General features: G+C 38.6%; 1 protein-coding gene across 1 annotated transcript in view; it reads right to left on the reverse strand.

The window, feature by feature from the left end:
* Nucleotides 1-26,180, reverse strand: part of SLC27A6 (solute carrier family 27 member 6) — a 72,256-nt gene that overhangs the window by 41,680 nt on the left and 4,396 nt on the right. The window contains exons 2-4 of the mRNA XM_069591634.1: nucleotides 15,403-15,606; nucleotides 1,974-2,132; nucleotides 570-694 (exon numbers count right to left, since the gene is read on the reverse strand). Coding sequence (XP_069447735.1) covers nucleotides 570-694; nucleotides 1,974-2,132; nucleotides 15,403-15,606 — 488 coding nt within the window. The remainder of the gene's footprint in view (nucleotides 1-569; nucleotides 695-1,973; nucleotides 2,133-15,402; nucleotides 15,607-26,180) is intronic.

Here is a 26,180-nt window from a genome sequence, read left to right on the forward strand (position 1 = left end):
TGAAAATGACCACCTTAGCTGGAAGATAAGTGCAAAGTACAAAGCAACATTTCTTTTTAAGTCTACAGCAAAACCAAACCAAAAAAAAAATATTCTAATGTAATCACTTGTTCAAAAGAAAAAAAATAGAAAAACAAGTATAATCAGTGTCATTAGTTATTGTGTTTTTTTTTAAAAGACCAACATTTTAAAAGATGATCTAATTCAACCCTTGGAATAACTGCTCTCTGTAAACAGAAAGTAATTTCATAATCAGATGCATGCTATGTTTACAGAAATTTTTTTGTTGTTTACAGAAATTTTAATCTGTATAAGCATGAAATAGACCGGATTGTGAGTCTCTCTTCCCTTGCCTCAATAAAAAGCACATTAGTACATTCCTAAATAGCTCCTCTTTTATTTTCTTTGATTGTTTCATATTTATTTTATTTTGGAGTTTTGCATTTATCCTTGTAAGTCAGTTAAAGTATGTTCTGGAAAAAAAATGGAGTATAAGCAAACAAAAATTATTATCTCTCAATGCCTTCTTTCTGGAATTACTTTTTCTCTCTGGCAAAGATTACTCTTACCTTAGGTTGTTTGCAAAGGTAGCGACAAAGCTCTCCAATGTACTGAAACACAGTCACATTATACTTTCTGCAGTCATTCCAAAACTGGCTTGCTGAGAATTTCTTCCTTAACACACAAGTGGCACCTATGAGAAAAGGCATAAAAAAGCACAAGGGAAAAAATTCAAGGGCAGAATTAACATAAAACACAAATGATGTTGCTCTGTCCAGAAGAGTTTTGCTCACTTTCAAGGCTTTTATAATCTATCAGCGGCCATTTATGTCAAGTTCATTTGAAAACATTAATTTTACAGTCCAATAAATCTTTTAAAAATATTCATGCTGTAATTCTATATTTGACTGTAGATACACTTCTTACAATACATGGGATGAAAGAAGCAGTCAAAATAAACAGGACAATTATAAGTAGTAGAGAATGAATATAGATAAGGGCCATCCTTCTTCACAGAGACCAAGAATATTCACTTACTTTTGACCTCGTATATATACATAGTATTTACCTTTAAAAATTTTAAAGCAGCCTCATATATTTTGAGGTTGGGTTAGCAAGGCAGAATTAGTAAGAAAACACCAACAAAAAGGTTCATTGATGACTGCAGAGCCTAATTTTAACAACCTAATTTTAATAACAATTTTAAGTCATATGAATATGTTCCGAGGAAAATGCTAATGTCTCGACCTTCATCTTTATTTACTGTGGACATTTATCACATTCTAAACATACCATTCTACAAAATTACTTTATAGTATTTTAGATAGATATATATATAAATCAAGGTGAGTGATCTCTTAATATTATTTCTGAGTGAGCTAGTAACAGACACATAATCTCAGCATGATTATCAATGAAATCTACTGAGTTGTCATTTCCACCAAATGACTTCTTGGGTATCTGGAGTTCAATGTTTGCAAAGATAGCCTCAATAACTCCTCCTCTGCACTTACCTTTACAATGTGAATTTGACACCCTTTCTTTCAAGAAGTGGGGTCTATTTCCCCATTCGTCAAATCTTGATCCTGAGCTGTCTTGTGACTTGCTTTGAACAGCAAAATGCAGATAAAATGATCCATGTGACTTCCAAAGCTAAGATTTAAGAAATACTAGGCTTCTGATTGGGAAAGCTCCTACCTCCACTTAAGGAGGCAGGGCTTGGCCACTAAACAGTGAGTGATCACATGGAGAAGGAAATGCTGTCAACATCCAGTTCCAACCACAAGGCTAAATTCCCACAGCACTGCTCTTTCCAATGAGTGATGAAGCTGTGTCCTTTTAGTAAACGTTTTATAGTTGAATAACATGCGCACAATTACTCTGAATTCTACCAATAGCATTTCAAACTTTAATGAAGACAAGTTCTAATTAGACATTGTGAAAACTTATTCAAACACACAATAAAAGCATACCTAATTCAATACATCCACCAATCCCGAGAAGAGATGCTGCACTATGATACAGAGGAAGAGTCATATAAATGATGTCATCAGAAGTACAACCAAAAGCCCATAATCCAATAGAACTGTTTATAGCTACCAGATGACAAATCATAGCTGCTTTTGGTAGACCTAGAAGAAAAGGAAAAAGAAAATGTAACAGAAAAGATACTGTGTTGGTATCAACTACAACAGCAACTGAGACAAAAAGACATCAAAATAGTCTATATGCTTGATAAAAGGGGCCATACAAATGCCAGCTATGACTTTAGTTAATCTCTAGAATCTTGGATCAACCCAGAGGATTAAAACTATAAAATTATATAAGACTTTGAAAACTCAGCTCAGTTCAGTCGCTCAGTCGAGTCCACCTCATTGTGACCCCATGAATTGCAGCATGCCAGGCCTCGCTATCGACCACCAACTCCCGGAATTTACTCGAACTCACATCCATCGAGTCGGTGATGCCATCCAGCCATCTCATCTTCTGTCATCCACTTCTCCTCCTGCCTTCAATCCCTCCCAGCTGCAGGGTCTTTTCCAATGAGTCAACTCTTCGCATGAGGTGGCCAAAGTATTGGAGTTTCAGCTTTAGCATCAGTCCTTCCAATGAACATCCAGGACTGATCTCCTTTAGAATGGACTGGTTGGATCTCCTTGCAGTCCAAGGGACTCTCAAGAGTCTTCCCCAACACCACAGTTCAAAAGTACCAGTTCTTCGGCACTCAGCTTTCTTCACAGGCCAACTCTCACATCCATACATGACCACTGGAAAAAACCATAGCCTTGACTAGATGGTCCTTGGTTGGCAAAGTAATATCTCTGCTTTTCAATGTGCTGTCTAGGTTGGTCATAACTTTCCTTCCAAGGAGTAAACATCTTTTAATTTCATGGCTGCAGTCACCATCTGCAGTGATTTTGGAGCCCCCAGAAATAAAGTCTGACACTGTTTCCACTGTTTCCCCATCTATTTCCCATGATGTGATGGGACCAGATGCCATGATCTTCATTTTCTGACTGTTGAGTTTTAAGCCAACTTTTTCACTCTCCTCTTTCACTTTCATCAAGAGGCTTTTTAGTTCCTCTTCACTTTCTGCCATAAGGGTGGTATCCTCTGCATATCTGAGGTGATTGATAGTTTTCCTGGCAATCTTGATTCCAGCCTGTGCTTCTTCCAGCCCAGCATTTCTCATGATGTACTCTGCATATAAGTTAAATAAGCAGGGTGACAATATACAGCCTTGACATACTTCTTTTCCTATTTGGAACCAGTCTGTTGTTCCATGTCCAGTTCTAACTGTTGCTTCCTGACTTGCATACAGGTTTCTCAAGAGGCAGGTTAGGTGGTCTGGTATGCCCATCTCTTTCAGAACTTTCCAGTTTATTGTGATCCACACAAAGGCTTTGGCATAGTCAATAAAGCAGAAATAGATGTTTTTCTGGAACTCTCTTGCTTTTTCCATGATCCAGCAGATGCTGGCAATTTGATCCCTGGTTCCTCTGCCTTTTCTAAAACCAGCTTGAACATCAGGAAGTTCACGGTTCATGTATTGCTGAAGCCTGGCTTAGAGAATTTTGAGCATTACTTCACCAGCGTGTGAGATGAGTGCAATTGTATAGTAGTTTGAGCATTCTTTGGCATTGCCTTTCTTTGGAATTGGAATGAAAACTGACCTTTTCCAGTCCTGTGGCCACTGCTGACTTTTCCAAATTTGCTGGCATATTGAGTGCAGCACTTTCACAGCATCATCTTTCAGGATTTGAAACAGCTCAATTGGAATTCCATCACCTCCACTAGCTTTGTTCATAGTGATGCTTTCTTAGCCCACTTGATTTCACATTCCAGGATGTCTGGCTCTAGGGGAGTGATCACACCATCATGATTATCTGGGTTGTAAAGATCTTTTTTGTATAGTTCTTCTGTGTATTCTTGCCGCCTCTTCTTAATATCTTCTGCTTCTGTTAGGTCCATACCATTTCTGTCCTTTATCGAGCCCATCTTTGCATGAAATGTTCCCTTGGTATCTCTAGTTTTCTTGAAGAGATCTCTGGTCTTTCCCATTCTGTTGTTTTCCTCTATTTCTTTGCATTGATCACTGAGGAAGGCTTTCTTATCTCTCCTTGCTATTCTTTGGAACTGTGCATTCAGATGCTTATATCTTTCCTTTTCTCCTCTGCTTTTCACTTCTCTTCTTTTCACAGCTATTTGTAAGGCCTCCACAGACAGCCATTTTGCTTTTTTGCATTTCTTTTATCTAGGAAGCTTCAAAGAGCCATATTTGCTAGAAAAATGCCCCAAATACACAGTTTTTTCTCTGGTTTGACCTATTTACTGAATAAAACTAAGGTTGTCATGGGATTTTTAGTGAGAGCAGCACATGTGACTGCAAACCCCAGTCTACAGTGACTTCCGGACACTCTTCCAGAGTGAGCTTCATGTCTGCCTTGTTTCTGCACCTGCTTCAACATTTTCTGACAGCCTTTGTGCTTCAGTTTCATCAACTGGAAGAGACTTGATCTCATACACGAAATTGGCATGGTCTTGCCTACAATCCTAAGTAAAATTCATTTATTATGTTTTTTCAAAAGAAATTTCTGTGGCTCTTTCTGATAGCTAGGCGTCTCACAGCCTGAAAGAGTTTCTTGTCCTCCATATGGATAGAGGATCCCTCCAAAATTTCTTGTCAAAGCCATTATAAAGATTTTGAGTGAGACTAGCATCCTTGATTCTTGATACTGTCATTGCTTTTCTCGTCTTCATCCAGAGAATCTAATATTTATTCATTTTCTGCCTCTGAGAAGTTCCTACTTGCTGTTCTTCAGTTACCACATTCCCTACTTTCCATATTGTTCCTGATTTCATGGCAGCCCAGCTTTAAAAATAATTTTTCAGTTGAAAGTGTGTCAAAAAATAAGGATGCTTTATCTAGCTATTTTTCACCTGTGTGGTTATGTCACTCCTGTAATGCGCTTTAGTAGCAAACAAATTACTCATGTTTTGGTTCTTTATTTGGTTAGTTTTAAGTGAATAATGATCTCATTAACTTATTATAAAAGTTATTATAAATTATTTAAGGTACTCAGATGTTTTGATAAAGGAGACAACAGGAGCTTATCTAACAATGAAAATGATCAAAGGTTCATGCAGCCTAAAGTTTAAAAAAAAAAACCAACAGAATAAATGAAGCTTGTTAAAACTGGAACTTAGAGTCTCTCTTGAAAGAGTTGGTTTATTAACATACTAAAGCCTTTGCAGGGCCCAACTGTGCAAAAATGTTACTGCTTTTTTCAATGATGTTTCTCAAACTCCTGTGGTCATAAAGCACCTCTTCAAGTTTAATTTTTTTTCTTTGTAGACATGAAGGGATATGTGTGGCATAAGCTTGGAAAAATGCTACCTTAGATGGTCTCTGAAATCCTCTGCTTTTCTAACCTTCTTTGGATCCCTAGCATTAAAACTCTCCACACGTCCACAGATGTGGGGAGACCACTGTGATGAGGTCCAGGCATAAAGGTGGGAGTGAGGCTCTGTCCAGTGAATTGGTGATTAGCAGGAAGAAGGAAGAAGAGACGCTATTAAGAGAAAACTAATTTATGGGTAGGGATGAAAAAATCTGAAGAATCTGGGGATGATTTTGGAAATGGGAAAGAATCCCTAAGATTAAGCAGGCAAGACAGAAGGAAATAAACTTAGTGGTGATTGCAACCGGTCCCAGTGCAGCCTGGAAGGCAGTTCCATCTTTTTTCTCCTTCCACTGCTTGCAGGAGTGGCTGACCAGAAGGCTGCTGTTTCCAGGGTTAAAAAGCCTTTCCTGGAGATCTTGAGGCACCTAACAAAACTCAACGAGCCAGCTCAGAAGTAGATACTGACAGACTGAACACATACATAGGCCCTCAAGTCAAAAAAAGAATGGAATTGGAGGTGACAGCTACCCGATTTTAGAAAAGCAGGTGGACAGCTGACACAGCAGACCCAGGAAGATGAGCCTTGAAGAAAGCTGATTTGCTCCCACAAAATCCCAGCAAGGCTCAGAAACTTGGAGACTAGGTACCTCCCAAAGTGGAGTATCAATATGGAACTATAAAGAGGGAGCTAAATGTGAGTTCTGTTTAAGAAGCAATTTCATTGGTCATAAATAAGGGGAGCCTCTCTTGTTCATCAAGATCTCACAGAATCTCCCAGGTTGAAGACACATGAATGGTATAAAAATTGACCTCAGTCCTTTCCTTACTCAGAGACATTCTAAGTTTATCCCTAGGTCGATGGATATAATATTTTGGTGAGCTTCACAGCAGTAAAATGATTAGGGAAGGTTTGATGTCATCCAAAGGGCTCCCATACAACCTGCTTGATAGGGCCTGTGAGCGGACACTGCTTCCATCATTTTTAACTTTTCTAAGTCTCACTTCTTTACATCACTCCCTAACTTACATCAACACTTACTTCATTATCAACATTATAAGATTTTTTGTTTGAGAAAATCTGTTTGATTCTTATGATAGTAGGCAACACTAATATAAATTCTCATGATCATTACAACTACTATCACTTAATCCAGCTCTGGGTTTCGGGGTGCAAAACATCAGTTTAGAGAGAGAGAGATCAAGGAAGAGAGAGAGAGAGAGAGAGAGATGCTTTTAATAAAAAGCATCAATTCAATCTTTAATGAGGCTCAGTGTGAGACAGGCTGGGCTCTGGGGCCTGTGATCCTTTACTTGGGCTCCCTGTACCTCAAGTGACAGAATAGAAGAAACTATAAGGGACTAAAAATAACTGCATGCATGTACAGTTCAGGCAATTATGAAAACATTCAAAAGGGGCACAAATCAACTGCCATTTCTGAGGTGCCAGGAGCAAAAGGAGGTTACTGTACATGATGCCTGTAAACAGCACCTCCAAGGGGGTGGGCAGACCACTTAAGCCACCCCTGCAGCCCCACCCACCAATCCACCTCTACCCTGACCCCATTTTAGGAAGCAGCCTGCCCTCCCTAGTTAGGGAGCCAGCAAGAGTGCTTGTTACTTGTTTTCACTTCTCTGTGCTGTGGCATGAGTCCCAATCAAGCCTTGCCTGAATTCCTCATCTGATCCCTTTCCATTTTCTATTGATTAAAGAGTCCAAGGACCCTAGTCTGTAGCAAATGTGATTTTGCTACATTTTTTGACAGTTTTGTATTTATAAAGCATGACATCTACTGTATGCCCAATTCTATATGTTGCTTTGCTCTCTATAAGACCCCAAGTTGCTCAAAACTTCAAGCTAAAGAGAGATGATATTTGTGTAACTTATCCTGTATAGGATTATCCACATTCCAAATGTGAAAGAATGTCAATAAATGCTTTTGACATTTTAAAATGTAAAAAATAAAATGAAATTACAGCACCACATTGCTTCCCCCACACCGGTAAAGATCTGATATGTATTCTCTGGAAAAAGATGAGCCTCTGGAAACATCAGGAAGGAGAGAGACTGAACATATCGTGGGAATAAGAGAAAGTGGGCATCCTCCTCCAGCTCCTTTTTTACAGTTTACTAGTTTTCCCTTCAAGATTCTGATCTGAGGAATCTAAAGTACCTAGATGTAAAACTGATAGTCATGAATCTGCCAACAAAATGTCCTGGACACTGAAACTAACCAGCTCTCAATCCCGCTCAGTCACACAGAGCTTCTAGTTAGGATTTTGTTTGTTTTGGTATGTGTGTTTTGGTGGCTAAACTTTAAACATGAGCAGCCAAAGGTCAACCAATATTTGAGGAAATCCTCTAGAGTAAAGAACAGAGGCCACTGTAAAATAAAAGGTAAAAGGACATTAGAGAAAATAGAGACAAGGTAGAGAGGAAAAAATTTTTTTTTAAAGTATTAATATTCTGAGAGGTATGAGACAATGAAGTATCAATAATACAAAAATAACATGCTATAAAATGAGAAATATTCAGAGAACATACAGCTAAAATATAAATCTCTCAAAAAATAAACCAAAAGGTAAGAGAAGGAAAATAGAAGAGATTAGAAAATTAATAACAGTTCAAGGAGGCCAAGCTTTAAAAAGTTAGAGATCCAGAGATAAAAGAATGAACAAACAAACAAAATAATAGAAGGAGAGAATGGGCAGAAAAAAAATAGAAATAAAGAAAAGAACATGCAGTCATCTTTAAAAAAATTTTCAAGTACCTAGAATTGCAAGACATGAGTTTCTAGATTTAAAAGGCTGACAAATTTACCAGCAAAATGGATAAGTAAGACTAGTCCCAGTACAAATAATCTTGAAATCATAGAATACTGAAGGCTCATGAAATTCTAAAAATTCCTCCCCCTTGCCACCCACCACCCCTGCCCCCGCCAAAAGAAAGAAAAACACCACCAGGTTGACGTAAATGATATGAAAGCAGAAAAAAGGACTTCTCAATATATATACTGGAAGACAGAAGATAAAAAAGCAATGCCTTCAAACCCCTGTACCAGTATCATTTCTTACCTAGAAATCTATACAAGTGTAAGGGTAGAAAAAAAAAAGACATTCAGGCATGTGAGAACTTCAACTTACCTACTAACAAGCAGCTGCTAAAAAAAAAAAAAGTGCAGTGATAAAATGGAAAGTATACAAAGGAAATAAATTTAGAATCTAAGAATGAGGGGATTGGAAAGAAGGTCTGAAGGGAATTATCAGGGTGATGGTAAGAAATGAACCCAGGACACGTCAAGATTGAAATCATAGGGAGGAAAGCTTTGGGAAAGATGTGATCAAGAAATGACGTATATACACTAATATGTATGAAACAGAAAACTAATGGGAACCTGCTGTATAGCCCAGAGAACTCTACTGAATGCTCTGTGGTGACCTAATGGGAAGGAAATCCAAAAATGAGGGCATATATGTATACGTCTAGCTGATTCACTTCACTGGGTAACAGAAACTAACACAACGTAAAGCAACTATGTTGTTTTTGTTGTTCAGTTGCTCAGTTGTGCCAGACTCTGCAGCCCCATGGACGGCAGCATGCCAGGCCTCCCTGTCCTTCACCATCTCCCAGAGTTTGCCCAGGTTCATGCACATTGCATGGGCGATGCCATCCAGTCATCTTATCCTCTGATCCTTCTTCTCCTTCTGCCCTCAGTCTTTCCCAACATCAGGGATTTTTCCAATGAGTTGGCTGTTTGCATCAGAAGACTAAAAGCCTGGAGCTTCAGCTTCAGCATTTGTCCTTCCAACGAATATTCAGGGTTGATTTCCTCTAAGATTGATGGGTTTGATATTCTTGCTGTCCAAGGAACTCTCAGGAGTCTTCTCTAGCACCACAGTTCTAAGGCATCAATTCTCTGGCATTCTGCCTCCTTTATGGTCCAGCTCTCACAACCATACGTGACCAATGGGAAGACCACAGCCTTGACTACATGAACCTTTGTCAGCAGAGTAATGTCTGCTTCAACACATTGTCTAGGTTTGTCACTGCTTTCCTGCCAAGGAGCAAGTTTCTTTTAATTTCATGGCTGCAGTCACCATCCTCAGTGATTTTAGAGCCCAAGAAGAGGAAATCTGTCACTACCTCCACCTTTTCCCCTTCCATTTGTCATGAAGTAAAGGGACTGAAGATGCTTACTCCTTGGAAGGAAAGTTATGACCAACCTAGATAGCATATTAAAAAGCAGAGACGTTACTTTGCCAACAAAAGTCCGTCTAGTCAAGGCTATGGTTTTTCCAGTGGTCATGTATGGATATGAGAATTGGACTGCGAAGAAAGCTGAGTGCTGAAGAATTGATGCTTTTGAACTGCGGTGTTGGAGAAGACTCTTGGGAGTCCCTTGGACTGCAAGGAGATCCAACTAGTCCATCCTAAAGGAGACCAGTCCTGGGTGTTCATTGGAAGGACTGATGTTGAAGCTGAAACTCCAGTACTTTGGCCACCTCATGCGAAGAGTTGACTCATTGGAAAAGACTCTGAGGCTGGGAGGGATTGGGGGCAGGAGGAGAAGGGGACGACAGAGGATGAGATGGCTGGATGGCATCACCGACTTGATGCACATGAGTTTTGGTGAACTCCAGGAGATGGTGATGGACAAGGGAGACCTGGCATGCTGTGATTCGCAATGAGTCAGACACGACTGAGTGACTGAACTGAACTGAACTGAAAGGGGCTGGATGCCAAGATTTTAGTTTTTTAATATTTAGTTTTAATCCGGCTTTTTCACTCTCCTCCTTCACCCTCATCAATAGACTTTTTAGTTCCTCTTCACTAAAGAACTAAAGAGGAACTAAAGCAACTCTACCCCAATCAAAACAAAATAGAACAACAGCAACCAAAAGAATATAGGCTTGACAAAATACAGACAAGCTTTTCAATGTCTAAAGGTGAGTTACTTTTTGATAGAAGGATGGGTACAAACTGGTCACAGATATAGAGAAAACTAAGCAAACAAATGAAAAAACAAATGATCAATTCCAGATTGGGGAGAGTTTTATGTGAAAGAAAATAAATATAATTTTATTATACTATAGAGGACAGCTAGAAATAGTTATGATACTGATAACTATCAAACTGTCAATACTAAGTGATGATATTGATAACTAATCAAACCAATATTTATGATGAAACAATATATAGAGTGATGTCAGAGAGTGGTAAAGAAAGAAGATAAAATTTTCATCTTCCATTGAGAACAAGCAGTATCTATTTGGGGGGGGGGCACCTATTAAGTACCCAATAAAATTCTCAAGCTATTTAGATATTTAGAGATGATTACAGAAAGATCTGTGCTGGTGAAAACTCTTCAGAGTCCCTTGGACAGCAAGGAGATCATATCAGTCAATCCTAAAGGAAATCAACCCCAAATATTCATTGCAAGGACTGATGCTGAAGCTCCAATACTTTGGTTACCTGATGCAAAGAACCGACTCACTGGAAAAGATTCTGATACTGGGAAAGACTGAAGGCAGGATGAGAAGGGGTGACAGAGGATAGGATGGTTGGATGGCATCACTGATTCAATGGACATGAGTTTGAGCAAACTGTGAAAGATGGTAAAGGACAGGGAAAGCTGGCATGCTGCAGTCCATGGGGTCGCAGAGCCAGACATGACTTAGTGACTGAACAACGACAACAAGAAAAATACCGAACGCAATTGGGTTTCAGAATAGGTAAGCAGGGTTCAGTTCAGTTCAGTCGCTCAGTCGTGCCCGACTCTTTGCGACCCCATGAATCACAGCACACCAGGCCTCCCTGTTCATCACCATCTCCTGGAGTTCACTCAGACTCGTGTCCATCGAGTCCGTGATGCCATCCAGTCATCTCATCCTCTGTCGTCCCCTTCTCCTCCTGTCCCCAATCCCTCCCAGCATCAGAGTCTTTTCCAGTGAGTCAACTCTTCTCATGAGGTGGACAAAGTACTGGAGCTTCAGCTTTAGCATCATTCCTTCCAAAGAAATCCCAGGGCTGATCTCCTTCAGAATGGACTGGTTGGATCTCCTTGCAGTCCGAGGGACTCTCAAGAGTCTTCTCCAACACCATAGTTCAAAAGCATCAGTTCTTCGGTGCTCAGCCTTCTTCACAGTCCAACTCTCACATCCATACATGACCACTGGAAAAACCATAGCCTTGACTAGATGGTCCTTGGTTGGCAAAGTAATGACTCTGCTTTTGAATATACTATCTAGGTTGGTCATAACTTTTCTTCCAAGGAGTAAGCATCTTTTAATTTCATGGCTGCAATCACCATCTGCAGTGATTTTGGAGCCCCCCAAAATAAAGTCTGACACTGTTTCCACTGTTTCCCCATTTATTTGCCATGAAGTGATGGGACCAGATGCCATGATCTTCATTTTCTGAATGTTGAGCTTTAAGCCAACTTTTTCACTCTCCTCTTTCACTTTCATCAAGAGGCCTTTTAGTTCCTCTTCACTTTCTGCCATTAGGCTGGTGTCATCTGCATATCTGAGGTTATTGATATTTCTCCTGGCAATCTTGATTCCAGCTTGTGTTTCTTCCAGTCCAGCGTTTCTCATGATGTACTCTGCATACAAGTTAAATAAGCAGGGTGACAATATACAGCCTTGACATACTTCTTTTCCTATTTGGAACCAGTCTGTTGTTCCATGTCCAGTTCTAACTGTTGCTTCCTGACCTGCATACAGATTTCTCAAGAGGCAGGTTAGGCGGTCTGGTATGCCCATCTCTTTCAGAATTTTCCACAGTTTATTGTGATCCACACCGTCAAAGGCTTTGGCATAGTCAATAGAGCAGAAATAGATGTTTTTCTGGAACTCAATATTTCTAAAACTATTAGCATTTTCATCTTTGTACTGTATAACTTTAATATGAATAAATATCAAATAGAAAATTAATAGTGCTTTTGCTTTCAGCCTGCTGTGCAAATGTATCAAACACTGGTTTTAATCTTCAAGAACAGGAGCTGTTAATAGTCTACTTCACACTATTCTCTTTGGGGTAAGGAGGGTTGTAGGGAGAGGAGAGTGGTAAAGACTGTTTTGAAGACCAGAGTCACTTTTTATAAGAAAACAGCGTAAAGACAAATTGTCAAGTACCTTCTGTTGGAAGTTTTCAAAGATATAATTTCCAAAATTTTATTGTCTCTTTCAAAGTTAAGTCAGGTCATCTTTATGTTGACAACTTGATACACATTAGCATTTCCCAGTTCATTTATCAGAGCTGTTTTTTAAACAGAGTAACAACAACAACATGAACCATGAACTTCCAGATATTCAAGCTGGTTTTAGAAAAGGCAGAGGAACCAGAGATCAAATTGCCAGCATCCGCTGGATCATGGAGAAAGCAAGAGAGTTCCAGAAAAACATCTATTTCTGCTTTCTTGACTATGCCAAAGCCTTTGACTGTGTGGATCACAATAAACTGTGGAAAGTTGTAAAAGAGATGGGCATACCAGACCACCTGACTTGCCTCTTGAGAAACCTGTATGCAGGTCAGGAAGCAACAGTTAGAACTGGACATGGAACAACAGACTGGTTCCAAATAGGAAAAGAAGTATGTCAAGGCTGTATATTGTCACCCTGCTTATTTAACTTCTATGCAGAGTACATCATGAGAAACGCTGGACTGGAAGAAGCATAAGCTGGAATCAAGATTGCCGGGAAAACTATCAATAACCGCAGATATGCAGATGACACCACCCTTATGGCAGAAAATGAAGAGGAACTAAAGAGCCTCTTGATGAAAGTGAAAGAGGAGAGTGAAAAAGTTGGCTTAAAGCTCAACATTCAGAAAATTAAGATCATGGCATCTGGTCCCATCACTTCATGGCAAATAGATGGGGAAACAGTGGAAACAGTGTCAGACTTTATTTTGGGGGGCTCCAAAATCACTGCAGATGGTGATTGCAGCCATGAAATTAAAAGACACTTACTCCTTGGAAGAAAAGTTATGACCAACCTAGACAGCATATTGAAAAGCAGAGACATTACTTTGCCAACCAAGGACCATCTAGTCAAGGCTATGGTTTTTCCAGTGGTCATGTATGGATGGGAGAGTTGGACTGTGAAGAAAGCTGCGTGCCAGAGAATTGATGCTTTTGAACTGTGGTGTTGGAGAAGACTCTTGAGGGCCCCTTGGACTCCAAGGAGATCCAAAGAGATCATCCTAAAGGAGATCAGTCCTGGGTGTTCATCGGAAGGACTGATGTTGAAGCTGAAACTCCAGTACTTTGGCCACCTGATGTGAAGAGTTGATGCTGGGAAAGGTTTAGGGCAGGAGAAGGGGATGACAGAGGATGAGATGGTTGGATGGTATCACCAACTCAATGGACATGGGTTTGGGTAAACTCCGGGAGTTGGTGACGGACAGGGAGGCCTGGTGTGCTGCGGTCCATGGGGCTGCAAGGAATCGGACACGACTGAGCGACTGTACTAAACTGAACTGAAAAACAGCAACAACAGAAAAGCACAACACATCTCCAGGATAAGAGAGATTATTGTTAACCTGCAAATAGAAAAAGAAATAACAAAGTAAACTTTACTATGCAATAGTAGTTTTGCTTACCTGTGTATAAGAAATAAGTACCAATACTTTTGAAGTGAAGTGAAAGTCGCTCAGTCAAGCCTGACTTTGCAACCCCAGGGACTGTACCCTGCTTTTAACACATCTCAATTCAAACTCCTGGTCATCTTCAAATTAATTACAAAAGTTTATTCAAACTACCATGAATACCATTTAATTTTCCTCAGAATCAATTAAGTTTAACATTTCTTTTGAATTCCCAGGTAGTTTCATTATTCTTTGCATTGCAAAGTGTGTGTGTGTTGTTTACCTTATAAAAGGAAAGTTAGTTTCTTAACTTTTATTTGTAACCTCCCCCAAACGTGCAAAAACCTCAAGATTTCCTGTTTCTCACGTGTTTCAGTCAACCCAAGGAAAACCAGGAGAGCTTACTACAGGTCTTTAAATGCCAGCTCTATACTTGGATTGTGTTTAGGAATTAACATTTTATCCTAGAATAGAGAAACCTGTTTTAAAGTAGACTAATGGATTTTTTAATTCAGAAGGATGATTACAAATATTTAAACATCTTTTCATTTATATATCAGGCATCTAAGGGAAGCTAGCAAAGATCCTGCCAAAGAAGCAGTCCAAATTTCACACTCTGAGTAACTGAGCTGGATCAAGTCTTCAGATATTCCAGTGCCATTTGTACTACCAAACTTGAAAATCTTTCCACTTGCAACAATGGCCAAGTGAACATGGTGACTTGCCAAGCTAAAGGTAAAGCAATTACATTTTCCATCCAAGTTTGAGAGTTCAAAGACCTAAAGAAACCCAGGTCTTCTTGGATACATGCTTTCTTAGATTTTTGGTAGCTATGAAACTGAGCCCCACTAAAACCTAAAATTCTTTTACCAACTCTTTGTCCAAAGCTTTGTTCCCTTTCTTGTCCCCTCCGACCTCAACCCCCCGGGAACTGAACAGTAATCAACCAGTGTCAGATGACTAAAATTGCTGTTGCTGATGACATAATTAAAGCACTAAAGTGATTATCATAGCTATTGTTAACAGATTGTTTCTCCAGGGCAAGATGAGCTCACAGACCCTCAAGCCATAGACCACCTTGTCAGAGATTTGTAAACCAGAATCATCCTGACTTCCAAAATTGTCACAGAACTGTCACAAGATGATGACTAACCCTAGCTTCTTTATTCTTCTCCTTTAAGAAACCCCCAACTCAAAGGTCAAGTTGAAGTGGATCTGAGGCTTGGTGGGTTGCAATAAATCCTTATTTTTTGGCAATCTCCTGCTATCAGAGTTTGGCTTTCTATACCTTGGGTACTCAAGTCCTTTGCTCAGTTACAGCTACACATGGCAAAGATTTGTCCAAACTGGTTGCTTTTCAAATATAACACATTGTGTTCTTTTTAAGTTTCAAGAACAAATGGCTCATACCTGTTGTTCCAGAAGTAAAAATATAAAGATAAGGAGACTTGGTGTTTGAGATAGCATGGTGGCTGCGTGGCACCCGACAATCAGTTGCTGTGCTCAGTTTTTCTTTGAGTGAAGTTATGCCTTGTGGGACAGAGTCTTTCATTGCCCAAACGCTGATACCTTCCGGGAGGCTTGGAAGAATGTCTTCTATAGTTTCTAGAAAATCTAAAAACCAAAGGATTAGGAAAAAGTAAATAAGACATAAATCTCAAACCACTCACCTTGTGCGTTCTTTTGCCTGTTGGAACAGGGATGAAATGCAAATACAATGCCAACTTCCTTTTCACACTGGATAAGTAACATCCTAGCCATTTTATGATTCTGTTTCAACATGACCAACTTAGAGGAAAATCTAGTTATTACCTAATTTCATCAATGCAAAAAACCCAATTCAAACTGAAATTTGGAGATCCCATTATCCAGGGATCTGGATGTGTTTTTTTTCCCCCCAATTTTTAAATAAAACTCTGTTTCTGTAATTTGCCTTAAATTTAAATTCTGGACACTGCCCTGAACATTCTTTCTGAAATACAACTCAGTATCTCATTATTCTAAAAAACCATCTGTCTGTCACTGCTCAGCTCCACTGTAATGCAACAATCCAAGAGAAACATCTGACTTCTCTGGAAGCACAAGATTCCAGATTACGGATTCACAAGAGTCTGCCTTAGATGCCATTTCAGAGTGAAAAGTTAAAGAAGGAGATTTAGAGATGCTCTTTCCTCTGGATCAGAATTATTAAAGGTAAAAGGTCTTTGAAAGCAAAAGAAGGAAAAGAATGCTTTTCAGAAAAGGTGGCAGGACTCACAGTGCACAGTAGCAGTGGGATCCAAGGCCTCATTAGAACCAGCATCAAGCAAAAAAGAAGTCAAGAGAGTAGAAATCTGCAAACGCGGGTGTCCTCAGGCCTGAAGAGCTTAGGCATTTTCACAATATCAAGGGTCTGGGTTGAAATCCAGGCTTGAGAAAGGCAAAGGGATACTCATCTCAGGAATCATCTATTGTACAGATAACCAAAGAGTGATTGTGTAGGGGAGACTGTGTTGAGGTATTCTGGGAGATTGACTAGACCTTTTTAATCTGCTCTTCAATGTAGGAGAAACTGTCATCTCTCTAGGAGGACAATACTGGTAGAAAAGGAGGGAGCTGCAAGGTGGGTACAAATCCTTGAGAAGGAAATATTTAGTGTGAGGGTACCTGGCACTCCATGGGACACAAAAGAAGCAGAGCATCATCATTCCTGGATGATGTATAAGCAAGTGAGGCATCTTTTTTTTTTTTTCTCACTAGATTAGACAGACAAACAGTCCTTGATATTCTTTAAATTCTTTTAAAATGTAACGCTCCCTTCCTTTAACATGGATCTTTAACCATGTTCACTTTCATGTTCTACATGGGTGCTGCAGTTTTATTTCACAGTCCTACAACACATCATACTTTTTGAGATAAAAGGGATTTCTGAGTGCTACATTATTTATTTTAAAATCTATGTTAACATCCACAGGGACATTAAGCAGTGGCCTTTTGGAGTAGGAAATGGCAACCCACTCCCGTACTTTTGCCTGGAAAATCCCATGGATGGAGGAGCCTGGTAGGCTACAGTCTATGGGGTCGCAAAGAGTTGGACACGACTGAGCGACTTCACTTTCACTTTTGGAGTTAATGCGAGGAATGCTTAAGGTCACCAGCAACCACCAGAAGTTATGAAGAGGATAGGGAAGATTTTTTTTCTTAGACCCTTCAGAGGGGACATGGGCCTGCAGACACTTTGATTGTGTACTTTTAGCCCCCATATCTGAAAGGGAATGAGTTTTTGTATTTTAAGCTTACCCAGTTTGTATTCTATTACAGCAGCCCTGGGAAGCTAACTCAACCAAGGTCACATGTTGGTGAATAGAACTGCTAGTCTAACCTAAGTCTAACTAACTCTGAAATCTATATATTACCTCATAAATGAAGCCAGTGATAAAAAAAATACAACTAAATGTAAAATATACCCTGGTCAGAATGGTAAAGTCCACATAATTATAGACCTGTCCATTTAAGTACTTTTAAAAAATAATTTTTAAACAAGAATTAAAAAATAATCACTTGATATATTTTATTTTAAAGTTAAATTCAGGGTGTTGTATTAAACATACTTCTAGAAATGTAAAGCAGTGTCTGGTTCTTTCAAACAGCCATCTGTCAGCCCTGACTCAGTTCTACTATAAATACAAAACATTTGAAAAAAATACTCATGATTTACTCCCTCAAAATCTATAATCCAGATTGATTACAAAGGAGCAGCAAGAGAAATATGTCAAATAGGACTGGGAAACTCATAAGAAAACTAAGGAAACCCAGAAAAATGGTAAGGAGTTGATATGTTAGGATTGGGGAGGCAAACTGGCAATTAAAATTTTTTGAATTAATTTTTATTTTTTTAACAAATCCAAATAAAATAAGACGTCAGATTCCAGAGAAAAATCTTTTTCTACTGAGCATACACAGCATATTGCTGTATACAGATTGCTTAGATAAGAAGGAGAAGTGAAAAAATCATAAGGAATACTGGGGGAAGGATGAGTCATAAATAAATGAAAAAACAAGACAAACAAATGATCTGGACTTTGTATTTTTTCTTAATTTTTGGCACTAGATTTTGCTTAAATGATTCTCTCTGGCATTTTGAATATATAAGTACAAGTCTAAACTGACCCATTTCATTCCCTTAACTTCAAATCTGTCATGTGGAACTGTAAATCAACAAGATAAATTTTACATGTTCTTAATAATATGTGTGTCTAAATTGGCAAAATAGGTGCCAAGAAAGTTACAATATGATTAACTGTGGATCAAAATCTTTGTTGGAACCGTAGACTCTAGAAAAATCATAGTATTTACTAAGAGTGATGACCTTTATAAGAAAAAGGAAGTGAGTGGATATCTAGGAATCAGAGGAGATACAATTTAATCTCCTTCATACATTATAATGAAATTGACTTAGCTGAGACATTTAGAAATAACAAACAGAATTTTATCTAAACAAGTTATTTCTTTAATAGTGGTAGGAAGTATGAATGAGGAGAATGAAAATTGAGATAGAAATTTGAAAAATCTTGTAGGGGATAAAGGATCATTATTTACTTGTCACTGTCAGGCTTTCTTGATAAAATGGCAAGTTTTAGTGTCACTTTGAAAGTAAATTTTACATATTTATTCCTGCCCCCAAAAATAGCTTTTGTTTAAATACTTCATGAAACTTGGCTGTGTTTCGTGAAGATTTACTCTTAGTGAAGTGTCCTACCACTGAAAGCCACAGAACTGTAAGTACCTCAAAAGAATAATGGCTGTCCTACTCTACCCTTTCACCAGCTGTGCCTGGCACACAACCATAGGCGCTGGGTATGGAATGCAACTCATGGGCTCCACTGTAGGTACAGGTAGTAACAGTAAATTACCATAAGAAATTGAGACAGATGAAAATTCTATGAGATTTAACAAAGTCTACAACACAGGAAAAGACTGAATCTCTCTTTTCAAAGCAATAGATTCTTCCAAGAAATACACACTGTTTCTCGCATGCACTGGTTTAGGTGGGTTTGCAAGCATAAAAAGAGGTAAATTATGATCTCTACTTATAAACATTTACCACTGTTTGTACAAATTAATTTCTTGTTTCTATACCATTGCTATGTTTCATTCACATTTCTGAGACTATGAAATCAGTGAGTAAAAATGTAATATATCCCCTGAATATACCATTAGTGTGAATTATGCTATTCATTCTGCATTAAAAACTTTTTTTTAAATTGAGGTATAGTTGATTTACATTGCTGTGTTAGTTTTTGATGTACAGTAAATGATTCAGTCATACATACATATATATTCTTTTTCATTATAGCTTATTATAAGGTATTGAATGCAGTTTCCTATGCTATACAGTAGGACTTTGCTGATTAACTGCTTTATATATAGTACTGTCCTAATATATCCCTTCCCTCCTTTCCCCTTTGGTAACTGTAAGTTTGTTTTCTATGTCTCTGAGTTTGTTTCTGTTTTGTAAATAAGTCCATTTGAATCTATTTGAAGCACTTTTTAGATTGCACATATAAGTGATACCATATGATATTTGTGTTTCTCTGCCTGACTTACAGACATTATTTTAAAATTATCTTGTGCTGTGCTCAGTCGCTCAGTCATGTCCGATTCTGCAACACTGTGGACTATAGCCCGCCAGGATTTCCCAGGCAAGAATACTAGAGTTGGTTGCCGTTTCTGACTCCATAAATTATTTTATTCTACATAAAACAAACTGATATTTTCAAAGGTAGTTGCTCATAGCTCTTAAAACACTGGCGAACATTTAACTTTAAACTTTTAGCCCAGGACCAGATGGCTTCACAGCTGAATTCTACCAAAAATTTAGAGAAGAGCTAACACCTATCCTACTCAAACTCTTCCAGAAAACTGCAGAGGAAGGTAAAATTCCAAAGTCATTCTATGAGGACACCATCACCTTAATACTAAAACCTGACAAAGATGCCACACAAAAAAGAAAACTAGAGGCCAATATCACTGATGAACATAGATGCAAAAATCCTTAACAAAATTCTAGCAAACAGAATCCAACAACACATTAAAAAGATCATACATCATGACCAAGTGGGCTTTCTCCCAGGGATGCAAGGATTCTTCAATATCCACAAATCAATCAATGTAATACACCACACTAACAAACTGAAAAATAAAAACCATATGATTATCTTAATAGATGCAGAGAAAGACTTTGACAAAATTAAACATCCATTTATGATAAAAACCCAGAAAGCAGGACTAGAAGGAACATACCTCAACATAATGAAAGCTATATATGACAAACCCACAGCAAACATTATCCTCAATAGTGAAAAATTGAAAGCATTTCCCCTAAAGTCAGGAACAAGACAAGGGTGCCCATTCTCACCACTACTGTACAACATAGTTCTGGAAGTTTTGGCCACAGCAATCAGAGCAGAAAAAGACATAAAAGGAATCCAAATTGGAAAAGAAGAAGTAAAACTCTCACTGTTAGCAGATGACATGATCCTCTACATAGAAAACCTTAAAGACTCCACCAGAAAATTACTAGAGCTAATCAATGAATATAGTAAAGTCACAGGATATAAAATCAACATACAGAAATCCCTGCATTCCTATACACTAATAATGAGAAAATAGAAAGAGAAATTAAGGAAACAATTCCATTCACCATTGCAACCAAAAGAATAAAATACTTAGGAATATATCTATTTAAAGAAACAAAGACATATATATAGAAAACTATAAAACACTGGTGAAAGAAACCAAAGGGGACACTAATAGATGGAGAAATATTCCATGTTCATGGATCAGAAGAATAAATATAGTGAAAATGAGTATACTACCCAAAGCAATCTATAGATTCAATGCAATCCCTATTAAGCTACCAACGGTATTTTTCACAGAGCTAGAACAAATAATTTCACAATTTGTATGGAAATACAAAAAACCTCAAATAGCCAAAGCAATCTTGAGAAAGAAGAATGGAACTGGAAGAATCAACCTGCCTGGCTTCAGGCTCTAGTACAAAGCCACAGTCATCAAGACAGTATAGTACTGGCACAAAGACAGAAATATAGATCACTGGAACAAAATAGAAAGCCCAGAGATAAACCCACACACCTATGGACACCTTGACAAAGGAGGCAAGAATATACAATAGAGAAAAGACAATTTCTTTAACAAGTGGTGCTGGGAAAACTGGTCAACCACTTGTAAAAGAATGAAACTAGAACACTTTCTAACACCATACACAAAAATAAACTCAAAATGGATCAAAGATCTAAATGTAAGACCAGAAACTATAAAACCCCTAGAGGAGAACATAGGCAAAACACTCTCTGACATAAATCACAGAAGGATCCTCTATGACCCATGTCCCAGAATACTGGAAATAAAAGCAAAAATAAACAAGTGGGACCTAATTAAAAGCTTCTGCACAGCAAAGGAAGCTATAAGCAAGGTGAAAAGACAGCCTTCAGAACGGGAGAAAATAATAGCAAACGAAGCAACTGACAAACAACTGATCTCAAAAACACAAAAGCAACTCCTGCAGCTCAATTCTAGAAAAATAAGTGACCCAATCAAAAAATGGGCCAAAGACCTAAACAGACATTTCTCTGAAGAAGACATACAGATAGCTAACAAACACATGAAAAGATGCTCAACATCACTCATTATCAGAGAAATTCAAATCAAAACCACAATGAGGTACCATTTCACGCCAGTCAGAATGGCTGCGTCCTAAAGTCTACCAGGAATAAATGCTGGAGAGGGTGTGGAGAAGAGGGAACCCTCTTACTCTGTTGGTGGGAATGCAAACTAGTACAGCCACTATGGAGAACAGTGTGGAGACTCCTTAAAAAACTGGAAATATAACTGCCATACGACCCAGCAATTGCACTGCTGGGCATATACACCGAGGAAATCAGAATTGGAAGACACACGTGTACCCCAGTGTTCATTGCAGCACTGTTTATAATAGCCAGGACATGGAAGCAACCTAGATGTCCATCAGCAGATGAATGGATAAGAAAGCTGTGGTACATATACACAATGGAGTATTGCTGCTGCTGCTGCTGCTGCTAAGTCACATCAGTCATGTCCAACTTTGTGTGACCCCAGAGACGGCAGCCCATCAGGCTCCCCCGTCCCTGGGAGTCTCCAGGCAAGAACACTGGAGTGGGTTGTCATTTCCTTCTCTAATGCATGAAAGTGAAAAGTGAAAGTGAAGTCACTCAGTCGTGTCCAACTCTTAGCGACCCCATGGACTGCAGCCTACCAGGCTTCTCTGTCCATGGGATTTTCCAGGCAAGAGTACTGGAGTGGGTTGCCAGTGCCTTCTACTCAGCCATTAAAAAGAATACATTTGAATCAGTTCTAATGAGGTGGATGAAACTGGACTCTATTATACAGAGTGAAGTAAGCCAGAAAGAAAAACACCAATACAGTATACTAATGCATATATGTGGAATTTTAAAAGATGGTAACGATAACCCTGTACGCAAGATAGCAAAAGAGACACAGATGTATAGAACAGTCTTTTGGACTCTGGGGGAGAGGGAGAGGGTGGGATGATTTAGGAGAATGGCATTGAAACATGTATACTATCATATGTGAAATGAATCGCCAGTCCAGATTCGATGCATGATACAGGATGCTCGGGGCTGGGGCACTCTGATGACCCAGAGGAATGGGATGGGGAGGGAGCTGGGAGGGGGCTTCATGATGGGGAACACATGTGCACCCATGGTGGATTCATGTCAATGTATGGCAAAACAAATACAATATTGTAAAGCAATTAGCCTCCAATTAAAATAAATAAATTTATATTAAAAAATAAACTTCTATGCATTACTAAAACTAATATGAAATTCAACTATACAGGGTTAACGTGAGGTTTCCATACTGCAAAGCAATATTTACACAGAAACCAAATTGAAATTGTAGATCTCATCGCATGCTCTTAACTACCAATTTGGTGCTTAACAACAGCTTAATGGGTTTCTCACAAAACACCTGGGCCAGTTATGGTGCCTAAGGAAACTGATGCTTAAGTAAGCAATCCTAAAGCAATATATATCATGATGTAGATAACAACAGTTCTTATCAGGCCAGACACTAATCTCATCATCAACAATGTGTCAGTTATTTTTACAAACAATAGTTTACTGATAATAATAGCCTTAGGAAGTACATAATTATTTCATTCATGATAACATATTCCTCCCTGAAGCAATTTTATTAACTGCTCTGAATGGGTACACACAAGTTTGTAAATGGGTTTCTGGGTTTCATTTTCAGCTGTCCCCACATCTTTTAGGGCATAGACAGTATATTTATTATAGGCAAAATTGTGCAAGAAAGTAAAATGTAGAATACTTCATTTGTTGTTATTTCAACACACTCTATTTCCAATAAATAATTATTACTCAGATGTGTGTTTTTCCAGTTTGGCCTTGCGACTTCTCTGAGGAGGCACAGTCCCTGTTTAAATTGTTTTTGCTCCTGTCAGTATTCAAGTTTCATTCCCTTATAGCAAACATGTGTTCAACATAAACTGTATATAAGAACTCTAGGGTCGGTATCCTCATGATCAGTGAAGAAAATCATCATCCTTAGAATACTACCTTTTCCAACTAGTAAATCATGAACAATCAAAATTAGTTATATATATATATATATATACACATTTTTTTTTCAGAATGGAGTTATTCCTTGACCTAGCTGAGTCTAAAATGGGAGGAAAAAAAAAAAAGGCAAAACGGCCATTCATTCTACTCTACATAAAAGTATAGAAATGCCTTGAAAATGAAAATAGATATGTCGAGGCTAGCACAGTACATGGATAAAATAATACAGGTTCACATGAGCCACATACCTATCTGAATACATCTTCCTTTCTATAGAACTTACAGGGTTTTTATTTTTTCCTCTAACTATTCCTCTTGGTCTTTGAAAAGCAGATGTCTTTATGGCTGAAAGTCATTTGGAGAATTACAATGGTTTGATTGTTAACTGGAACATTTGCCCCTGCAGAGTGTGAATGTGTCAGATCATGAAAACAGACAGGACAACGCTGCACGCATTACTGTAAGTTTAGAGAACCGACATAAGAGCGTATTTCTTGTGAAAAGAAACAAAACCCTTCCCAGAAGGTTGAGACACAACATACTATTGAATCTAAAGTAAAAAGGGCCAGGGTAATATTAATATATACTTTTCAGTTATTTACTTATAATTATAATGATTTAATATGTGATACACTGAGAAAGGAGAGAGTGCAAAGTACACGCAGGCATGAATGCATGCATGCTCGGTCGCTTCAGCCGTGTCCGACTCTTTGCAACCCCATGAACCGTAGCCCACCAGGCTCCTCTGTCCATGGGATTTTCCTGGCAAGAATACCGGAGTGGGTTGCCATGCCATTCTCCAGGGAATCTTCCCAACCCAGGGATCGAACGCATATCTCCTACGTCTCCTACACTGCAGGCAGATTCTTTACTGCTGAGCCCAGAAAATACAAAAATGCAAGTAAATCTGAAATTTTGGGGATACTAAGTCTAGAAACTAAAGACTACAAAGCTTAAAATGCTTTTGACTTTCAGGGAGTCATGATTCTAACATTTAGCAACACTGATATAAAATAACCAGTAACTCACTGATATATCTACTGCCAAAATCAACTATCAGAAGAACAGCACAGGGACAATTCCTGGGCAAAAACAGGCAAGTAAGTAAAGAGTTACTGAATGCCCCTTGTGTACCTTACAGTTTTTCATTAGGTCAATCACCTATTCATTCATCCAAGCAGTAATTACTTATTGAGCATCTCTTTTACACTAAATTCCAAGAATTTAACAACAAACAGAACAAACTTCCTCAGCTCAAAGAGCTTACATCTGAGCTCTTGGCCATGTCCTCCAAGTTGCACAAGTACCTCTACGTGATCTGGCAAACACATCTTTGCCTTTCCACTAAGTCACTGAGAGAGCCATGGCACACAGTGCCAGAGGCAAGAGGATTGGTGGGGAAAATACTGAAACCAAGTAGGTGACCAGATGGAAGCTGACAGAGAGAACTGCGGGAAAGCAGCAGGGCAGACGGAGGGGCCTGGAGGGAAGGGAAGAGAAAGGGAAAAGATGGAGATGAGGAAGTGGGCAAGAGCAGAAATGAGGACAAAGACAAAGGTGTGCTCAACATCAGAAAATCCAGGCTCCCGTTCCCACACTGCCTTTCCTAAATGCACGAGCTTGAGCAAAGTACTTGCCCACTCCAATCCATGCTTCCCTCCTCTTTAGAACCAGACTATGGCTGTGGTGAAGATGACAAAAGGCAATGTGTCTAAAAACACCTTATTACTTACATAGTGCTTTAAAAAGGAAGACAGTTATTATTGCTAAATATGTCAAAGGATATAATTATATAAACTTTTAAATACTACATACAAATACCTCAACATTTCATGTTTGTTCTGAGTAAAGAGGAAAGCCTATATAGGTAGATGATAATATTGGCTGCAGGTATTGTTGGCAAAATCAGACTTGAAATATTGGCGGGGAAGGACTAGGTTTGATCTAAGATGATTTAATATTCAGTAAGTGCTGAAATTTTCCAAAGAAAGTTGGGATGCCACTTGGTACATCTTCTAAATCAAACTACACAAATACAGTAATACTTCTTTGCAACTATTTAACTATTTTTGAGTCTTCAGACTGAGAAAAAGGACTAATAGTTTTATAAGCATTTACATTTTTTCTAGTGATAGGAGCATGAAAAACCTGATGTCTTAACACTGGCAGCTTTTAATTTTACTATATTTATATAACTGGAATGCAATTTTTTCATGGTTATAGCAAAAGGGGATTAACAGCCCCAGAAACCACTGAGCTATAATGTATAATACAGCAGAGTCTTAGATCAGAGACCAGGTTTTGAGTCTGTTCTGCACCTACTAAGCTGTGTCACCCTAGACCTTAGGTGAACTTCTTTCCCTCTCAGTTTCTAAACTATAGCTGTGCACTTGCCTTTCAAAAGGTACTGGGTGCACTTTTTACATAGTCAACCTTGAGTAAATGGCAACATTGACATCTTTGTTAGCAACCACTAGAGCAAGAATAAGGTTTATTCTTATTCTGGAGACAGAACTATCAGGCAACTGTCATGATTGTAATGTC

The sequence above is a fragment of the Ovis canadensis genome, chromosome 5 (genome assembly GCF_042477335.2).
Source record: "Ovis canadensis isolate MfBH-ARS-UI-01 breed Bighorn chromosome 5, ARS-UI_OviCan_v2, whole genome shotgun sequence".
Lineage (NCBI taxonomy): Eukaryota > Metazoa > Chordata > Mammalia > Artiodactyla > Bovidae > Ovis > Ovis canadensis.